Source organism: Cyrtonyx montezumae, unplaced genomic scaffold (genome assembly GCF_038088225.1).
Source record: "Cyrtonyx montezumae isolate F1298 unplaced genomic scaffold, pur_monq_1.0 scaffold_2, whole genome shotgun sequence".
Lineage (NCBI taxonomy): Eukaryota > Metazoa > Chordata > Aves > Galliformes > Odontophoridae > Cyrtonyx > Cyrtonyx montezumae.
Genome location: NW_027071936.1, coordinates 32,814,528 through 32,834,585, shown reverse-complemented (window position 1 = coordinate 32,834,585; position 20,058 = coordinate 32,814,528). Strand labels below are relative to the sequence as shown.

The window sequence follows — 20,058 nt, the reverse complement described above, 5'->3', positions numbered from 1 at the left end:
TAACCTACGGGGGGCTCGGCCTCACAAGATGTCAGCTGTCGCAGCAATTGACAGATTGCATCAGTGAACATGGTTTGTCACACACCCTATATCTGCCTGCCCTCGTTGCCCTCAGCCCTGTTGCACACCCTGCAGCTGGTGTGGGCCCTTTGCACGAGCAGCCCTAAGGCAGGAAGCACCTGGGGGTTCCCCGCTTACAGGGATGGTGGAGAAGGGTTGCTGCTGCCCTAAGTGGAAACACAGAATTAGCCCGTATCCTGGCTCCTGGTGGGAAAATGTTTCACTAATCAGAAAAATACTTTCCACCCTGCAGTGTCTCAGACCTTTACACTTGCATCTGCAAAAAAAAAAAAAAAAAAAAGGGGGGAAACTCTCCTGTCACTCTCATAACAAAGTCAAAACACATAAATTGTTTTTCAATCTTGAGGATTATTATTATTATTTAAGCAAAGGAGAGAACTGCAGTGTAAGTAGAAATGCTCTCTCAGTTCAGCACAGAGAGCTGCTGGAATGGCCATAGCAAAATTTCAGCTCATTAGGGTAAAGCTGCATTCCCTAGGTGCTCTAGGGCAGCTGGAGAGCTGAGATGAGTTCGAATAAATGTTATTTTCATACAATAGCTTCTAACTCTATTCCAGACTACAGAGAGAGAGAGGAAGACAACGACAAACACTTTTGGGCACCTCATAAACCTAGTTCCCCCAAAACACATAGAAATGAAAGCAGACAGAACAACAACACAGGGAAAGAAAATGGAAGTATGGGATGGAGCTACTGCAGTCCAAGTCTGGGTGTGGGGAAACAGAGCCAAAGGGCTATCCCTAGCATTAAGAGAGCATCTCTAATTGTACTGTTTATATTCAGTTGATCTCAGAAGAAAATATTTCTTTTGAAATGTTCTTACTATAATTCATAGGACTATGTATAGTAACATAAAACTTCACATTGCAGAGGATAACAGACTAATCTCTCCTACAGGGATGACATTCTTTGCCAAGAGATCTAGAAAACAAAGCACTGAACTTGAAGCAATTATTAAAAACAAACAAGGATGGTATGCCACAATTTGAAAGACATGTAAAGAAGGATTTAGAAATCAATCACACAGAGAAGATGGGAAATGAGGTTAGGGAGTTACTTGAAGAATAACAGAAATGTTTCTGACAGGTAAAAGACGAATGCTACAATAGAAAGAACATCTTATCACATTGGATGCAAAAGCCATGCTCTGTAAAGCAAAAGGTAAGGTAAGAAGCTACGAGAGAGTGAAACATCGTATGGGAGATGAAATGAAGATTTGTTGTTTGGACATGAAATTAAATATTGATGCAGCAAAAGATCAAAAACTATGGATTCGAGGAAGGTAAGGTGATCCAAAGTTTTGCTTGTTCATTCTCTCAGATCATCCCGAGTTATCTAGCCTTTCCTTTATAGGATAGGATACATGTTTATCCAGGGAACCCTGTGTGCTTTGCCCACACCATAAACCTGAACCCACTTTCTCTTGTATTCAAGGCTTCTGAGGCAATTAGAACTGCACCCACCTTAGAATCATAGAATTACAAGGTTAGAAAGGACCTACAAGATCATCTAGTCCAACCGTCCACCTATTACCACTGCTACCACAAGCTACTCAACCATACCTTGTAGCTTCTCATCCAGATGCCTCTTGAACACTGCCAGGGACTGCAACTGCACCACCTCCCTGGGCAGGCCATTCCAGTGCCTGGAATCCACCTTCCATTGGCAATTTTTTGTTCTTAAAATAGCTGAAACTTAAGACTGAGAGACTAAAAACAGATGGAATTTTGTGGTTTATGAACACTGACAACTTACTTGTGACCAATTAAATCCTCATAATGTGTCACAGAGTATCTATGTATGAAAGTAGTATGAAATATCTATAGAAACAGAATGGAGTAAACATTAGCAAGACTGTCCCCAATAGCACCTCACTCTTCCAGAAGATAAAGGCACTTCAAGAACTACATATTTTTTGACAAGCATGGCATTTAAAAGACCTGGGACATAAATCCAAACCAAAAGTTTCATGTCAGTAAAATGCTGGTGTCACATCTGCTGGCTTCATACACACATGCACAAAAAAAAAAAGACAAAAATTCCCCAAAGACCCCAAGCTTTCAAGTGCCTCATTTGCATTAATCACTCCATGAGTTCAAACACGTGCTCCTATTTTAATGTTGGATAATTACTGTTATAATAATTAAAACATCATTTAGTGAACCCAGCATATCATGTAAATAATGTAAAGATAATATTAGAAGCAGATAATTTAACCTGACTTATGAAGAGTTGCTCTCATTCATAGAAATGAAAATTTCTTCACAGTATGTTAAGTATGTAACACTGTAACTATGGAAAAAGTCCAATTTTGAAGAAAAATCTATGCCAAAAAGCACATGCATGGTACTCTCAGATCTATTATTTAATAAAACTGTACGTTCATTAGATTCCACAGCTTGCCACTCAGAATCTGCACAGCTTTGTATCAGCCATCACACTCCCACCAGAAAGAAGATGGTGAGCTGCCCACTCCCAGCAAGAAGACATCTGGGATCCCCCATCACTTTATCTCACTGAGTAATCAGCTTCACCATGGGTCATCATACCCATCAAAGTTTACCACTTTTAACAGTACAGCTGAGAGTTGGGCAGCATGGATGGGGATTGAACAAGTCAAGGCAGTAGCACTGCTGGACAAACAAGAAATGGGCAGGCTGCAAGTCAGAGACCTGCAGTAAGAGAGGAAGTGCAAGGGCTAGTAAACATCCCTTTAAATGGCTGAAGGGTTTTGACAGGAGCTCACTCTGTGCTTGCCTTGTTTCCCTGAGCCAGCATGAAAGAGAGGAAAGCAGGGCCTACAAACCTTGGCAGAGCTCATTACAGATTCAGGTATTCAAATAAGTTTCTGGTCCATTATTAAATAGAGTTACTCTGTCTGTGCGAATTGCTCCTTTGGCAATTTGCATAGTAATTCCAGCATTCCCAAACCCTCAGCAGCTCCTACAGAAAAAGGGAGGTAAAAAGAAAAGGCCTTTCACAAATACAAGACGTGCACTCTTAACTGCAAAATCCACTCACCAGCAGTACACAAAAATATTGGAGAAAGCTCAATTAAAAGGCTCAGATGGAAAATCTGGCAGGTGTCTGGAAAATAAAACATGAAAGAAAGATTAGGAAATGCCAGAATTTTTTTAAAAAGGTGCTGATGCCCAGTTTTGGCAAAACTAGAGATAAAAACAGTGCTTGCTATGACTAGTTTTGGTTGATCTTCAACTAGAATAACTCACCTCCTCAAATTTGTCCAGGCCACTGAAGAAAGCACATCCCTTGGCGGTACCTGAGCCTGACAATGCTAATTCAAATAGAGGACAGGGCCTACATTTGGGAAACATGCATCTGTACCAGAAAATAGGAAAGAACTCTACTGGCATTTTAAGCACGTCCAAAATTTTGTGGATTTTCTATCATATAAACACAAAGAATACCTCACACTTAGTATGATTAGGATCTGCATGAGTCAAGGTTTATCGCCTTGCGCCCAAGCCAGCCAGACACTAAAAGCCTGTGACTAAACTGAGAAAAAGGTATCCCTGCAAGCTCTATTTTCTTATGGTGAATGGCTCGCGTTGAATCATCTGCTTGGGCCAGATAAAGCTTGCACAAGTTGCAAGATAATGAGTTAAGCTCCACCAATGGAAGGCACAAACCTACGCAAGGCGTTGGGGAAAACACTGAAATGAATGAAGCGGGGTTTGTTGCCTCCCACAGCAGCCACACAGAAGCTGGTCTGTTTGGGGAAGGCACGGCGCCTTTGAGTGCAGGGTGCCCTACTCACAACACTGGTCACCTGCTGGGAGTCTGCATTGAGCCAGGCTACATTATAATTGGATTTTCCGAAGGCACTGCATTAGCATTTTCCATGATCTCACCCTTATTAGCCAAATAGCTAATCGGGAGCTGTGCTCTTACGCTGTTTGCTAGTTAAGTGATCTGCTGCTACGGTGTCTGCAAGCCAACTGCAAATTCACATAGTGATAAAAACTCCTCTCTATCTAACAGGCAGGGAGTTTGTTCTGGGGCTAATCTTGCAATTAGAACTCTAATTTTCAATAGATCATAAAAAAGCAATTTCTCTCCAGAGCTCTGTTCACTTGGTGCTTTGCTCAGGCTCTTCCCAGTTCTTTATTGTAAGTTAGGAAAACTTTTCTTTAATCAGCATAGGCAGAAGCAGCACTGCAGTAAAATTTAACAATAGAAAAATCCTTTCCCATGGACTCTTCCTCACTGTGTCCAAAATCAAACTCCCAACATGTTTCATCCTGTATGGTTATTATTTTAATGCCTTTGTATGTTGATGTGAATGGAAATATCTGTTCTAAATACAGAAATGATGCACAAACCATCTCTAGCTGATCTCTCTCTGTTTTCATATAGATCAAAAATCTGCTTGAGCACAAACTTCAGCTTATATTAACTACTTCTTCTGTCTTATCAGGGTTATCATACGGCTCCTGGCACTAAATCCCTAGTCCTTCCTTCAAGTGGGTCCCAGCAGGTTGGGGTACCTTCCACACCAACAGCCTGAAGGGAAGAGGCAGTCTGGCATGCAGGTTACTGGGCAACACTTGATGAACAGCCATTCACCAGAGTTTTAGAAAAGTCTCAGCCTTAATACAATTTTGTTTAGAAACCCAGGTTTTATTCTCTGATTGGAGGTCACAAGACAATGTTCAGATTCATTACAGTGTGATTATTAGCAAGAATTCTTTGGAAATCTAAATTTATTTTCACTGTGAAGTTAAACCCATGAAATACTTACACAAAAATCATACAGACACAAATAAAATTATTGTTTTTATATATTTTTTTGGAATCAAATTGAAAGGTGGGCTGGCCTGGACGCAGAATGGGAATAGGCAACTTGTGTCTGGCCTAGCATCAGAGTCCAATTGCACAAACATGTTAAAACAGTGAAGTGCATTTTGTTTTTAACACGCAACCAAGAAAACCTACAGAATTCAAGATGGTACATCAACAAATCATTCCCAGGAATCAAATAAAGTCAACTATAATCCTTAAACAGAAAGAATCACAACACTATAGAGCTGGAAGCTCTTGAATTCAAACCAGATGCAACTGTCTTCCAAAACCTCAGCAATAGCTGCCTCTTTTATCACAAGGCGTCATAACAAATAGCCAGCACAAACAGCGTCTTCAGAACAAAGGGCATTAACACTTCCCAGCAGAGTTTAACCGGATCGTGAGGATCTCTAGCCTGAATGATCTGCTTCTCTATTGTCCTCAGAGGGATTTCACAAGGCATAAATAACATGCACTGGAGAGATAAGGAGCTAGGGACAAAAAAAAAAAAAAAAAAAGGCCAGATCAAAACAAAATAACAAAATCGCAAGACTAGCTTGTAGACTTGGGTCTATGCTTCTCCAGGTCAGAAGTTGTCAGCGATGGGCTCCTCTTTGTGAGGACGAATCTGCAAAAGTAAACCAATAGCATGATTTTGACATTGAGAAATCCAACCTGCTCATGATTCATTTCCCTCAGTTTTCTCTCTCCTTCCCTTCCCTTGGAGCCAAGATTGTACATCCTTACAAGCCAGTAATCAGCCTGACACAAATAACAGTGAGCATGAAGAAGCAAAGGAATGCGGGGACATCCTGCAGTGCACCAGCAGTCACTATCTAGTCCTGAATAATCTTGGACCAGAGCAAACCAGAGGTTCTGTTAACCTCCATTCCCCATACAAAACACTTCTAGACCTCTAAAAAGAGCAGCTGGCACTCAGCAGTGTTCATTAGGTATACATTCACAGTAGGGACACCTGAGAAAGTATGTAAGTATGACAGAGGGAAAAAATTAGCAATAATGCAACTGTTAAGTAGGTGTCTGTGGTTCAGATGTCTTTGTCAGTAACTTATTCGGGCTAGGAAAACAAAATAGATCATAGAAAGGAAATGTACTGTGGCCAGTATAACACATCCTTCCTTCCTGAAGTTCCAAAAGATTCTTGAAATGCTGTAACTTGTTGCTAGTAGTGCACACTGGTGCTCACACCACTTTGCTTACAAGAGAAATATTAGGAGTGAAATAACTCTGGCAGGGATCTGAATTTGCCTTGGAGAATTGTTCTGCAGCTACTATGCAGTAACCCCATCCCTTCATGTCTGAACACGTGGGGTTGATGATACCCAAACGTGGATGAAAAAAAGTTAACCAAAATGTCTACAGCTGTGACAAGATGCAGCACCACATGAATCACTGATTTTGGCTAAATTTTTTCTTGCAGGTAGCATCAGAGCTAAAATTCATCTTATTTGTTCAGAAAAGCTAGGAAGAGCACACCCATTAGCAGACTGGTTCTTTGTACATCATTAAGGTAGACACAGAGAAATATAGATATAAGCATTTGTGTATATGTACATATAAATCATTCACTTATCCAGTGGAATATTGTACTCTTATGCCATAGGGGACACTTCAAATTGTATTCCCACACAATGCTTTTGAAGCAAAACCTTTCCCAAAAAAAACCAATTTGATGAAAATGTAAAATACTGACTCTCTGGCCTTGAGACCCTGGCTTGCATTCTGAGAGTTCTAGGCAGCTCTAATCCATCAGTGTACAAAAGCCTCTTCTGCTATCAGCCCCAGGATCATACAGCAGCATGGCACCAACAGTCTGACACAAATGAGTGTGGAGGAAGACAAAAAGCTTCCATGATGAGGCAGCAAGAGCATGCGTCCACTCTGGTCCTACTTTTCCAGCATCCCCTCTTATGCTCACCTGACTCCATGAAGAGAGAATACAAATCCCTCCCCAGTCAGAATAGGATCAGGTAACATGCCAGGGCAGAGATGCAAATAAACATTAGAGACATGCAGCAGAGTAATTTCGTGCACACAGCCCCCTGTAGTAGCAAGGAGAATGAAGCACAACTTTTTCTACCAAGCACCATATAAAGGAACATTTAGACACTGTTGAGGGATGCAGTTTAGTGAGAACTATTGGTGGTAGGTGCATGATTATTCTGGATGATTGTGTAGGTCTTTTCCAACCTCGGTGATTCTATGATTCTACATTTCAAAAACTTCACACCAAATTTTAAATCCAATGTCCACTGAAAGCAAAACAAGATCTAGATAAATCTCAATATGTTGTTTTATATTATATTAAATAAATTTATAATATATTATATATCCTGTTTCTCTTCATGTTAGAGACTCTTTTTTCCTTCATGTTAGAGATGGCACCGTAGAAAATTTAAAATTTTCTGTCGTTTCTATCTCAAATCTACTTCAAAAAGCAATACTTCTCATGTTTCTGAAGTTAAATCTTAGAGGGGCACAGAGAGGCCTTCTCTTTCAATTGCGGTAGCAAAACTCAAGTTGTATCAGTGAAAATCCTGGAAATAATCACATATACACTCCCAGGGGAGTGGCAAGCTGTTAATTAAATAGCGGTCTTGACTTTTCTAATGAAATGTATACACTGAAGACAGGCTAAATACTAACAATGTTTCTTTTTTTCTTTTTTTCCCTCACCAGGAAAATTAAGATGTCAGTTAATTGACTTTTTTTTCTGTCTGTTTTTCATTGAAGATCTCCATAAATCTATTTTTCCATTATCCATTTTTCCCCTCCCAGCGAATTCCATTATTTTCAGTGGAAAACCCCACACTTCCCCCCACTTCTTCCAATTAGCTGTAATTATAACAACATTAGCTGCAAAGTAGGTACCCTTGAGGGCAAAAATCTGGAAAGCAGCACAGTGTGGAAGGGAGCAAGAAATGATATTATAATGAAAGTAAGTGGACATATCAAGCTGCTGTATGTGCTCATTTGGGCATCCCTAGGGCTTCACAGGTTGGTTTCTGCTTTTCCAAGGCATGCCAGCTGCTGCACGAAGAGTTGCCCGTGCCCAGCATAACTGGATCCAAAACTAAAACAGTTTAGGTGAAAGAAATCCAGTAGTTATATCAAATGGGGGGCAAATGGGGTTCTTAAACACGTGCATTGAGATTCTTTCTGCCAGAAAAACAAATACAGTAAGATTAATTTTGGAAGTGAAGAAGGCAATATGTGCCAGCAGTTGTGGCATGCAAAAGGGATCTTGCTCTGAGTAGGCTTTGTGATATAAACCTCCTTTCCAGACAATTTTCCATTAAAAACTGAGTTCAGGGAAAATCTCAAAATATCAGTCTATCTTTTTTTATTTTTTCCAATTGCATTTTCAATTTTACACAGTTGGATAAGGAAGGAAGTCAACAATATTTGCCAAGAAAAAAAAAAGTGACATTAACTGCACTTGCTGGAATTCTTCCTGCCTTGCTCCTTAGAAAGGAGGAAAAAAAAAAAAAGAGGAAACTTGTTCCAGCAATTCTGAGTGACAAAGCACAGATATTTAGGAGCTAATGTCCCTCTGAAGGCAGCACAGCTGGCAGAACAAGGCTGAGTTGGAAGGATTTAAGCATGTTGTAGGATCAGGATTTCCAGAGAATGAAGAACCGGGGAAGGGATCACCCCAGAGTCAGATAGAAGTTAACTTCTCAGAAATGCATTGCACATGCAGTGAGTCATCTCTCTTCTTCCTTAGCCTCTACCCACCTCCTTACCATTTATCATTACACACTGTCCTTCTCTATCATGACCCTCAAGGAAACAGCCTCCCACTTTTGGAAGCCAGGTGATTTGTCCTAACCTTGCCCCGCAAACCATGGGTGCCCATTCCCTGGTGGCTGGATCTCCACCGCCCATATATAGGGCATGGCAGAGCACAGAGTGCTCCCGCCTATCTCCGATTCTGCCTGCCTTCAGCTGGAGTGTTTCATGTTTGGGAAGACAGGGAGAAGACATCTTTATTCTCACAGACGAGCTGTGCTCTGATATGAGTCATCTGACATTTCTGAGCTGTTTAACAAGATGTGCAATGTGAAACTTCTGGGATACTAATAGGAAGAAAAAGCAAGAAAATCAGGTCCATGATCGGATGCAATCACATGCTCCTTTTTGCAAGTGTCTGTTGAATATTTCTGTATTCAGCCTGGATCCCTACCTTTTTGGAAGTTATATATTATGTGGTAAGTAAATCTTTACTCTCCCATGCAGCCCCTGACAGCTCAAAATGCCTCCAAGCTCCCACGATTACCAATGGTAATACTATGTTTCGTAATATATGAGGCACATCTAGGTTGTTTTTAAGGTCCCAAAGGCCCAAATAGTATTTTGTTAATATTTAATAAACTCCCTACTGACATAAATTTGTTTTTGTGAAGCAACTTTAGTAGGCAATACAATTTAGTCTCAAGAAAAAAAAAAAAAATGTCAGCTTACAACAGCAAAGATATCTCTTTCACAAATACTTGCAGAAAAGGTAAAATCATTCTGGGACAGATCTGCACTCTAATACAACTATTTCTGATCTTCTAAGCAGGCAGCTTTTAGCGACACCAAAGCTAAAATAAACCACCTTTTAGTCTATCTTTGTTCAGCAGTTTTTTATTTTATTTTATTTTTTTTTTTTGTAGACAACTGCAACTATTACTAGCCAGGGTAGCTATTTGATTAGCCTTACAAGACAGGACCTCTTTATTTTGACCTTAAAAAGTAGCTCACATTATTCGCTGACACTCAGAAATGTTTCCTTTTTTGGAACTCCTTTTTCGTCTTCTGCAGGACAATTTTTCCCAAGAACTTCTTCCTCTTCTCTCTGACTTGACTATGGGAAATCTAATTTCAACAAACCAAATGCAGTTCAATTGCAGTTTACCTCACTTGGGCTTCTTCTTCCTATCCCATATCAATTTCTCCCCTTAAATTCTTGAGGTTCTTCTACCCTCTCTCTTATCTGGGAGTTCTAGATTTTAGTTGTTTTTCTTTAAAGTCTTCAATTTTTCCTGATTCATTTCTTCAACCAGGAAACGCACATATATTGACTCTTGCTACTTTAAGAGCTCTTTATGGCTACAATCACTATAGTTTGAAACATACATTGCTTTGTCCTTTGAGATTGACTGTAATTTTCTTTGGGGAAGCATTAACTTTTATTAAAGAAAGCATTTCAAAAATAGCTGTGGGCATCTGTGAATAAAAATGGATTAAGTAATTTAAATTCTGATTACTGGATCAAAAATATAAAGAAAGGCCACATATTAGCCACAATAGCTAGTCGTGGACAACATAATGTCTACAACAGTCAATAGCTTTTGTTTTACCTATTTAGGCATATAGGGAGATCAAAATTTTAATTAATCATAAAGGCATACCAAGATTACTAGTTGTGCTTGGTCACATCCACATATTCGTACCTGCTCGCACACACACCAACCTTCAAATTCCCATGCTTTATACATGAACAAAGGCAGGAACAAGACACTTGAGCACACTGTTACATCAGGCTTTGAACTTTGTGTCCAAGTTAATGCTGATGTCATTTCAAAGCTGAGGACTGGTCTCCCAAGCCACAGCACCCACTTCTAGGAATAACCAGATCTCTCTATACAGTAACTTCATCTTAGTGCAAAGGCTATGGACCCCTCTTTTCACCCAGATTAAATCTTTAAATGGCCCATAGATACTCAGCTGCAAAATACAGAGAGAAAGATTACTTCATGGCAAGAAGAGTAGAGTAGCTCTAAGGTGCTTTAGCCAAAGAAGGAAGGCATGTCACTGAACCTCACTTAGCTGACACAGTTCTGGAAGAGGGAGTTGATAGAGCCCTGCTTGGGTAACAAAAGATGCTCCAAACACTGAACAGACATATGAACAAACACTGAACACATAAAGACATATTTCATAGCTCAGCATGATGGGATAAGTGAGAAAATAGAAGGAAATTCCCGCGGCACTTTAATCTTTAAAATATTCTAGTAGTTCCATATCGGAAGTATCGATTTCCATTCAGGGAAAGATTACAGAAAGTAGAAAGGCAAACCAGGCTTCACTGATTATATCAGTCCTACAAGAAAGCTTTCTCCAAAATATGTAGTAGCTAAGAAAAGTGGGGACAGCCAGAAAAGAAATACAGAAACGTCTACATAAGAACAGAAGATGTGAAATTACAGCTTCTTCCTTCCTTCATTGTTTACAGAAGAACCTGGAGACCCTCTCACATGCCTAAAACAAATACATTCCTCCTCACAAGGGAGAGTGGAAAATAGTGTGGGTTCAGCTATACAAAACTGCACATAAAGCTATGAATTCCTCTTTGGTGACATATGTCTTTGCAGTACCAGTGACACTATAGCAAACTAGGTATTGTTCTCTGTCATAGAGCTAGTTACCGCCAATGTAGAGACTCTCACATTTGAGAGGTGTTTAAAACTGGGTTGTTGTTGCATGTCGTAGAAAAGATCTGTCTTCTGATTCACCTCATTTGTGTTCGATTCCAACACTACAATCTGTGACCCATACTTAGTAATTATTCCTCAAAGAAAAAATACCCAATATCAAAGGAAACTTCCTTCAGAGAGGGAAAACTTAAGCTTTTGCCCTAGAAACATCAATCTACCAAAAAAGCATTTCTAAAGACAACTGCCTCATGCCCAAAGTTGCTGCACTGGTGTTTGATTTTTCTATAATGAAGCACTAGCTCAGGAGAGATGAGATTTATTGGTCAGTTTATCACCTAATGAGGAAATGAAAGCTGAGAAATGAGACTCAGGAATGCTGCCACACATACTAACTCATTTAAACTCAGAATTGCAATTAGAAGTAGTCAAAAAGAGAACAAAGAAATTGGAAAACATTAGGAATGCTTTAATTATATATTCTTGGAGATTCTATATTCAAAACATTTCTTAAAAAAAAAAAAGGCTTACATTCAGATGTAATTTAAGTGACTATATAAAATACTTAAATCCAAGCTAATGCATTTTAACTGACAGTAGACACTGGACTTCTCTGTGACCAATGGCTAATAAAATACTGTTTCGCAAAGATAAAAAGAGCCCTGAAGATACACTACAAACATACCCTACATAGCACCATGATGGTACTAGTTGAGAATTCCTCTTTATGGGCACCAAAAAAGAAAGGGAAAAGTCTGTGAGTTTCCTACTCACTGTTTCACTAAGGAGGAGGTATTTGCATGTTCTAGACAAGGAACAGTTAAAGAAAGACAGAACGTGGTGCATTAAAAAAATTTTCAAGAAGACAGAAGTCATTATAATCAAACAGTGTAAAATAATTTGCTTTTCTTCAGATCCCCTAAGTGTACTGCCCAGGACCACAGCTGCAGTTGGTGGCCGGACATGTTTCATACACTGGTATAAACATCCTCTCAGTATTCTCTGGTGCAATAAATCACTCTGAGTTTAAGTGGGAGGAACTACAAAATTAATCTCCTGTCCTCTCTTGCAGTCACAGCACTACTTTCCCTGCAACCACATCAGAACCCTCCAAACAGTTGCCATGTAATTATGGGAAGCTCGTCCTCTGTTTTGGCAAGCTAAGTTCCCACCGCACCCTCTCTTCTGTACAAATGTGGGGGGCTATAAACAACAGAAGAGTTCCTCTGCAGCCCTCTTCTTCCAGATGTAACTAAACAGCTTTTGGTGGTGACTCCCTCCCACTCCATATGGAACCCACACACCCCAGGAAATGGTGCTTAGATGGAATGTTCATGCTCCTGCAGTGTACACCAGCTAATCTGGTCAGTCCCCTAGTGCTGCTCTGGATGATGCATCATTTGTTTGAGGCAGTATCAACATAAAGGGACCTTTTAGACATAAGAACAAAGCAGAACACAAAACGTAAGATGCCATTATTCCCAACTACTTCCAAGAGAAAAGCAGTAGAATGCGCCCAGAACAAAGTCCCTTCTTTGTGCTCCCTGGCACCTGTCTTTTGAGGGGCCTGAACCAAGTACTTTAAAATGCCGAGGAACTTTGCACGATTTCAAATCCAGCTGCAAATATTAAATGCTCTTCCTGGTTTCCAGCAGATAGCTTAGACCAGCACTTGAGCAAAAAATTAATTTGGTCTGTTCAAATGGTTTTATTTTCAGAACCAGCACACTGAACTACCAGAACTGATCAAGAACAGACATTTTCCCTTTTAAGTGAAACAGTGTCCTAAATCCTTCACTTTGTTATCACGGACTTATAAAACCTACCCTATCTTGTCTCCCAAGCTTGGTTCATCATTTAATTTAGTTTTAGCTGAAGCAGCAGAACCTCTACAGACAATTCTGAGGATATCTATTCCTTAGGATTCTGAGTAGTCATTTAATGAGGCAAACACACGATCCCATAATGTGTAACAGAGACATTTTACAAATTGCAATGAAGCTGAAAGTTGTAATGTGGATAGTATTATGTTAGAAACTTCACTTGTGTTGCACGTACACCAACCTCACCTTACTGAGGCAAATCTGTCATGTAAGCACTCAACAGATAAATAGAAAAGTTTACAATAAATCCCTTAAAGGCCCCCATTTTAAAAAATAGTACAGCTGTTGTCTTACCATTTGCCTTGTGCTGAACATCTGGCGGAAACTGGTCAGGAGCATACCACTGATAGTCTGGCTGCACAGAACAATAAAACATTATTACAGCAATATGGACTTCATAGACACTTCAAACAAGAGAATATCGGCCGGCATGTTAGAACATAATCATGCTGTGAAGCTTTTTTATTAGTCGTAGAAAAGTAGCTTACAAAAATCTTATATCTTGATATTTCTACCAATTGAGTCTTTCTGCTTGCTTCTTTCTTTGTGATGCACTGTTTCATTGCTGCACCAATTAGAAATATTGTTGTAAACATTTCTAGATCCCTCAAATCAAAAAACATTAACAGAAACAAATCCAATTTTAAAAGATCTTTACAGTACACTACAGCTAAGGACTAAAGCGTACCAGAGGATACAAGCAGGCATCACACTTTAAACTGGCTCCATCCTCTATACTTAGCAGGCTCAGAGAAGCCTGGTATGCACTGACCTGATGGGTGAACCTGTTCTATTTCCAGTACAGGTAACACACTGCTTTGCACAATAGGAAAATCTCTCTGAATAAAGTTATCCCACTTTTCCCTTTCCTGCAGATGAACATTTATGTTGCAATCACATTAACTGTTCTTTGAAAATCTATTGAAAATACTGTGGGATGAGAAGATTTCCCATCTTTCTTATAAGAAGGAAGGTTGTGTGCCTACCGGCATAGTCCATGGAAATTCTTCATGGTAAGGAACAGCAAGGAAGAAAGGAAAACTGTGCCTTAGTTTATATTGTGCATTGTGGTAAATGAGTGCTGCCAGGAGAGAAAACAATTCAGGGACCAGGCTGTTCAGCTGAAGCTCTATTTAACCATCAGTGTGGTTTGAGCACTGCATTCAAGCTCATCAAATTCCAGGTAATTACCTCTTCAAATTAGTTAAACTGAGAAAATAATTGCTGTTTTGCAGAAATTACTCTAACAATAACCCGAGTAGTCCCAAGGAGACTCCTTACAGACTTCAACTTGTAGGGGAAAATTGCCACTGATGTCTCAAAAAGTTTTGCCTCAATTAAGATTGCAAAAATGAAGTTGTAGATACAAAAAAGAGATTTAACTTTTATGTGTGCTTTCACTCTTAGTTACATAGCAGCGATCACTACCATGCGTTGTCAGGGAAAAGGAAGTATCCTATTTTCACTTGAAGAACACTGTCCACGGGAATTAACTAGTTCTGTGCTTGAGGACAAACAAACAGACTTTGATGCATTGCAAGACTGTGCTTTACTTTATGCGAGGTTAGTTTCCCCTCTAATGGCTCAAAATGTATTTATCTGTATTGCTCTTCTGAATTTCTATTGACTTTTTTGTTCTCTGATTTACTGTTTTCTTTCATACATACACAATGCAAAGTGGAATGAATTTCAGAGAAAAGAGATGTATATCATGTTAGACTAAACAATTTTTTTCTATTGACAATGTAAAATGAACAAAAAGGCTCAGGATATAAAAAGACTGAAAAAGCAAAAGCACAGACTAAACACACAGGATTACGTACGTTAACTCAGGACACCCATTAAATTCTAACACCTTCCTTCATTGCTAACAAATTGCTCAGGGAGCTATCAAAAGCTCAGAGCAGCAGCACTGCACTCACACAGGCAAAGAATTTCAAAGAAAGCTCAGAATGAAATTCAGAGTTACAAAGCGACCAGTCAAAGTGACCCCAGTGCTCCAGCAGGAATGGCAAAGTTGTAAACCTTGTGATCCCTTAAAGAATTAGAAACCCAGCTGATGAAAGTTCAGGGAGAAGAGCCAAAATAATCTGGGACAGTGCCCAAATTGCAGTGAAAAACATTCCACAACGCTTCAAATTCTGATAAACAGGCAGATAAGCATACTCCTGAAATACAGGAAATGAGGTTTGAGCACAGCTTTCTCCTGCTCTCTACAGCCTTCTATGTATTTTGCATGAACCAAGCTTGAATTTCTCAAATAAATGAACGTCTTTAATAAGCAATAACTTTACAGGCAGAAACAGACACTGTATATTTAAAACGACATTCACCATGTTTAAATGGATCCTCACTAGTTTTGAAGGAGTACAGCCTACCTCTTAGATAGCCCAAAGCACTTCAAATATAACAGTCTTTGAAGCAGTATTTTCCTTGAAATAGAGAACTCATCCTGATATAACGTGGCTTAAAGAAAAGAATTCTCCTTCATGCTGAGGAAAACAGGAAAAAAAGGCCAATTTCCCACTGGGTTAACTACATACAAATGTAACTGCGACTTATTTATTGACTTTTTCCCCTGTTCTTCCAATATACAGGTTTACTTGGGAAAATGGCATTCCTAAAACATTCACAATCAGAGTGGCTCAACCCTAGTAGAACCGAATTTCTCATATGATCCTATTATACATCAGAGGACCAGAAGGAAGATACTACTTGGTACAAGACACAGCATCTGAGATTTCACCCATACAGTTTAACAGCAGTTCTCTGCATCCTACTGCTGGCTTGTTAGAGTGTGGGAATGGGGACAGGGCATCTGCGACTGTGCATCTGTCTATAGGAGTATTGCCTGAAGGTAGAACAGTTGCATTATCTGAGAGTGCAGAAACTGTAAGTGAAGAACAGAGTTGTTTTTCAGTGACAAGGCCAAAGAAAGAAATACTCAGGGTAAGACATGGAAATAAGCTATTAGTCAACAAGATTTTTTAGGCAGAACAGAGAGAACAAAATAATGCTGGCTGCAGCTAAATACTCATTTTTGTCACTATCATTTATACCGAATGCCCAGAACTGGGCTCAGCTAGAGAGGGCTCTGAATTTACATGTATGTAAATTCATCTGAGAAACCACCAAGAGTTCAATCAATCTTAGGTTTTTTTTTTTAAATTATAAGATGACCACTGTTATCGCTGAAATCAAATGCATAACAGTATCCTTTTTCTTCTCAGTAGTTTAAAAATAATCAGTATTTGCCAAAATTATTTTATATACACGGATGTATACTTAAGGTGTATAATTATTTACAGGCTTTAATTGCTGTAATTTTTTTCCTCTACGTACTGATTTCTATTGGCTATGCTTCAGCTGAGGCATGGCAGCAATCTGTGCAATTCAGTACCAAAGGCACTGCAACAGCAAGAAAGAACAGATCGTGCTCATAAAAGGAAACCAGCATGTTGAGAAAGATAATTAAGGAAGAGAGTCTGCAGAGCTCAGAAAGGCTCTTCTGAATCTTGAGGTAATTCTAAAACCTCAAAAGTGCCAAAAACTAATGGAAAACCAAAAAATTTGGATACTGGTGAGGATAGCAGTATGGCAGCAGTATCTGTGATGTAAGAAAATCAGTGCCCTTGTGAAACTAGAAAAGGTGGGAACCTTACTGAGTGCTGCTGCTGTTCTTGTGCTCTGCGAGATACTGGGTGGACTCGAGGATCTTGATAGTGAAGAACAAGCCCACAACTCCCATAATTAACACAAGGGGAGAGAAAGAGTGGAGGTGGGTAGCTGAGCCTCTCAGACTGTACCGGAATGTCCTTTGTCTGCCAAAAAACAAACAAAGCAAAAAGAAACTCATTACTAACAGGGTACAACAAGCAGCAGAATATCCACATACAAATTCCTTGGTGAAAAGCTAGAGGGAAGAAAAAAATGTCTCTCAGTGTGTGTCACAATGCTTTCAAGTTTATTCTCTCCAGTCTGTTAGTGATTAAAAAAATAAATTAAAAAAATTTATTTTTGCCATGACACTTTTTAACACTTTTTACGTTGGAATTTTTCCCCTATATATGGCAAGCACATTTCTGAGTGTTTTCTGTCTTCAGGAGATTTTCATCTCACGCCATAGTTTCCAATAGCTTGAAGCAAACCTACACAGACAGGTATGTGTGTAACAAGAAAAATCAACATTTGGTCCTTTAACAACAAAGTGATATCTACGGTTTCAAGATCTAGTTGATTCTTATCTTAGGCTACCTGCCAATAAAATCAGTGGGAATTTTCCAAAGGACAGAACAAGGAGGAATGACAGATGAGTCAGAACTAAATATTTTTATGTCAAAAAAAAACAAACTAATAAATATGCTGTATGACTGCTCCTATATTTAAAGTCTCTCACAAGCTCTGTTTAATTGCATCCCAAAGCAGGAAGAAACAAACAAGACGAGCCCAAGTGCAAGCTCCCACTACCCATCTGTGCCTCAAAAATTTCCTGTGAAAGAAGTAAGGCTCAGCCAAGTGAAAAAGGAAGAGTTGTGCAGGAGCAAATGTAAAGGAGGAGCTGATGCACTGGAAATTCACACTCTTCCTGGTCTCTCTCATCTACCCACAGCCACAGATAACTTGTGGAATGGATTTGGGTCAGCAACTGCAGCTGATCACATATGTGGGACAGTTTAAAGCCTGGTACTGAGCCTCTACTATGTGGGCGAACCTCAAGTGCACCTCTACTATCCTCCGTTTCCTCTAGGACACACCAGTGAGCCCCAGCTAATCCCCAGTTACAACAGATCTGACCTTCTGGCAGAAGGAGAGAGGAAGAAGGAAGGAAGGCATAAATACATTCTCCCAATGTAAAGAACCTGAACCCTTCAGGCTGTTCTACCATGTGCAGTGCCACTAGCTGTTGTGGCTAGCAAGCAGAGGGAAAGGCTGGGCGTGAAGGAAAAGGAGATAGCTCCTCACCGAGCCCAAGGGCCAGCATTTCAGTTACATCCAGCAACGTGGAACAGAAAAAGAGAGCGTACCTGCTGCTGTAACTGCATTTCTTTCTGTTCCTTTTCTTTCAGACAGGTCTTCATCTGTGAAGAAATTAAATATTCACCCTGACAAACCAATTCTCTGAAAGCCACATCCAAAGTTGTTCAAGTCGTTGCAATGCAGGAACAACCAAGTTTTGCGTACACTCCATGCAGCACATGCACCACCCATAGACTAAGTTGCACATGTGCACTGTGGTAACAATTCTCCTTACTCAGAGAGCTGGGGAGGGTAGAAGAGGCCATGCAATATCGTTTGTAGTCCCCCCCATTCTTACAGCATCCACTGACTAGCTGGGCCCACGCAAGTTAAAATTTTTATGATCTCTAGACAAAGCAAAAATTCATAGGAAAAAGGCATTTGAATGCATTCTCCTTACAACAATAACAATAATAATAATAATAAAATCATTTGCTTTATTAACCACCCAGGAGTAGGCTGGAGTAGGAGAAATGTAATTAAAAAGTTTTTGCATGCAATACTAACAGATATGTCCTAGGTATTTCTGTATGCCTAGGAGGATTTCTATTTTCTTTTTTTCCACACTTGCATGAAGTGCTTTGAAGCACCTTTAAAAGCACTCACTAGCCAGAGGCCCTAATACTAATTCTGGCACATGGCTGGGCTGAGAACAAGGCAGCATTGCAGTTTCTGTTTCACAACAAAGTCGGGGCAGACAAAAAATCATCACAGAGCATTTTGGTAATCAGCCATTCTTTTAAGCCATTGCACAATTTTGTCAAGAGAGAAACCTCAACGTTTCATCATTTTTAAATGGGGTTGAGAAAGCTCAAAGTTTTACATGCCGTGACTTCGCCTTGGCTTCCTGAATGTCTGTGAACAGAACACTGACACTACTCCAAAGAGATAAAAAGGATGTTGCAATAACAATTATTCTAGAGGCTGCTCAGCTAATTTGCATGGAAGCATTTTTTCATTTTCCTCAGTAATATTAATATCACTCTGTAGTCTCATGACAGAGGTCAGGACTCATTACAGACACTTCTCATTTCAAAAGCCATTTCAATGTCATAGCTCTAATATCAAGTGCCAGCAAAACAATCAGGAGCCCTCTGGATTTGTTTTCAATTCCTCTTCTTTTTTAAGATATGTTTGAGGAATTTTTGCAAAAAACACTCCCCTCATCTGCTTAATTTGGAAATTGTCTCTAATCATTTCTCATCTTCTTAACACATTACTTCAGAATGATTTCATCCCAGGTGGTGACCTCACATAAAATTCAATGTCAATTAATAAGAGCCAGAAAGCCTTGGGTTGAGTGGAGAGTGAGAAAATAAAAATAAAATACACGTATGTTGGCAAGAGCATCTTTCTTTTGACTCATACCTGAACACTGAGTTTATTCAGTTGAGTCCGTAATCTCTCATTGGCTTTCTGCAATGCTTCTTTCTCCTCGTTAAGTCTTTCTCTGTCAGATCTCTCCTTTCTGAAGTCTTCTTCATATATTTCTACCTGCAATCATTATGACCAAGTCAGTGAATTTCAGCAGATCCACAACAGAAATTTTAAACCACTTTTTTTGTGAGTGGTTGCTTTTATCATTGGCCAACCAGAGGGTTGCATCCTAAAAGGATCCTTCTTTACAATCCTGCAAACAAAAGATTTCCCCCCTATCTTTTTTTAATTTATTTTTAAATTAAAAATAGCAAATAATCTGCAGTGGCACATATCAACTGAAACAGTTCACAGCTTCAGTGTTCAAAGACACATGTAATTACTGGGGAACATCCATTTTTAAGTCTACAAATCAGATTGCGAAAATTAAAGACATGGACATTTTAAAGGGATAAACA

At 39.5% G+C, this 20,058-nt stretch overlaps 2 protein-coding genes across 7 annotated transcripts in view; both read right to left on the bottom strand.

The window, feature by feature from the left end:
• NDNF (neuron derived neurotrophic factor) overlaps window positions 1-3,527 on the bottom strand; it is a 31,765-nt gene extending 28,238 nt beyond the window's left edge. For 2 of the 3 annotated variants that reach the window (XM_065736836.1, XM_065736837.1), the window contains exons 1-2: window positions 3,312-3,527; window positions 3,103-3,168 (exon numbers count right to left, since the gene is read on the bottom strand). The gene's annotated coding sequence lies outside the window, so the exon portion shown is untranslated. Of the gene's footprint in view, window positions 1-3,102 lie in introns of all 3 variants that reach the window. The other variant, XM_065736838.1, reaches the window with a different exon arrangement.
• Window positions 3,528-4,964: 1,437 nt separating this feature from the next.
• The window catches only part of TNIP3 (TNFAIP3 interacting protein 3), a 50,798-nt gene continuing 35,704 nt past the window's right edge, over window positions 4,965-20,058 (bottom strand). For 2 of the 4 annotated variants that reach the window (XM_065736841.1, XM_065736842.1), the window contains exons 10-14: window positions 19,592-19,717; window positions 18,232-18,285; window positions 16,870-17,028; window positions 13,502-13,562; window positions 4,965-5,512 (exon numbers count right to left, since the gene is read on the bottom strand). In XM_065736841.1, coding sequence (XP_065592913.1) covers window positions 5,481-5,512; window positions 13,502-13,562; window positions 16,870-17,028; window positions 18,232-18,285; window positions 19,592-19,717 — 432 coding nt within the window. In that variant the 3' untranslated portion in view covers window positions 4,965-5,480. The remainder of the gene's footprint in view (window positions 5,513-13,501; window positions 13,563-16,869; window positions 17,029-18,231; window positions 18,286-19,591; window positions 19,718-20,058) is intronic. The other 2 variants (XM_065736843.1, XM_065736844.1) reach the window with 2 other exon arrangements.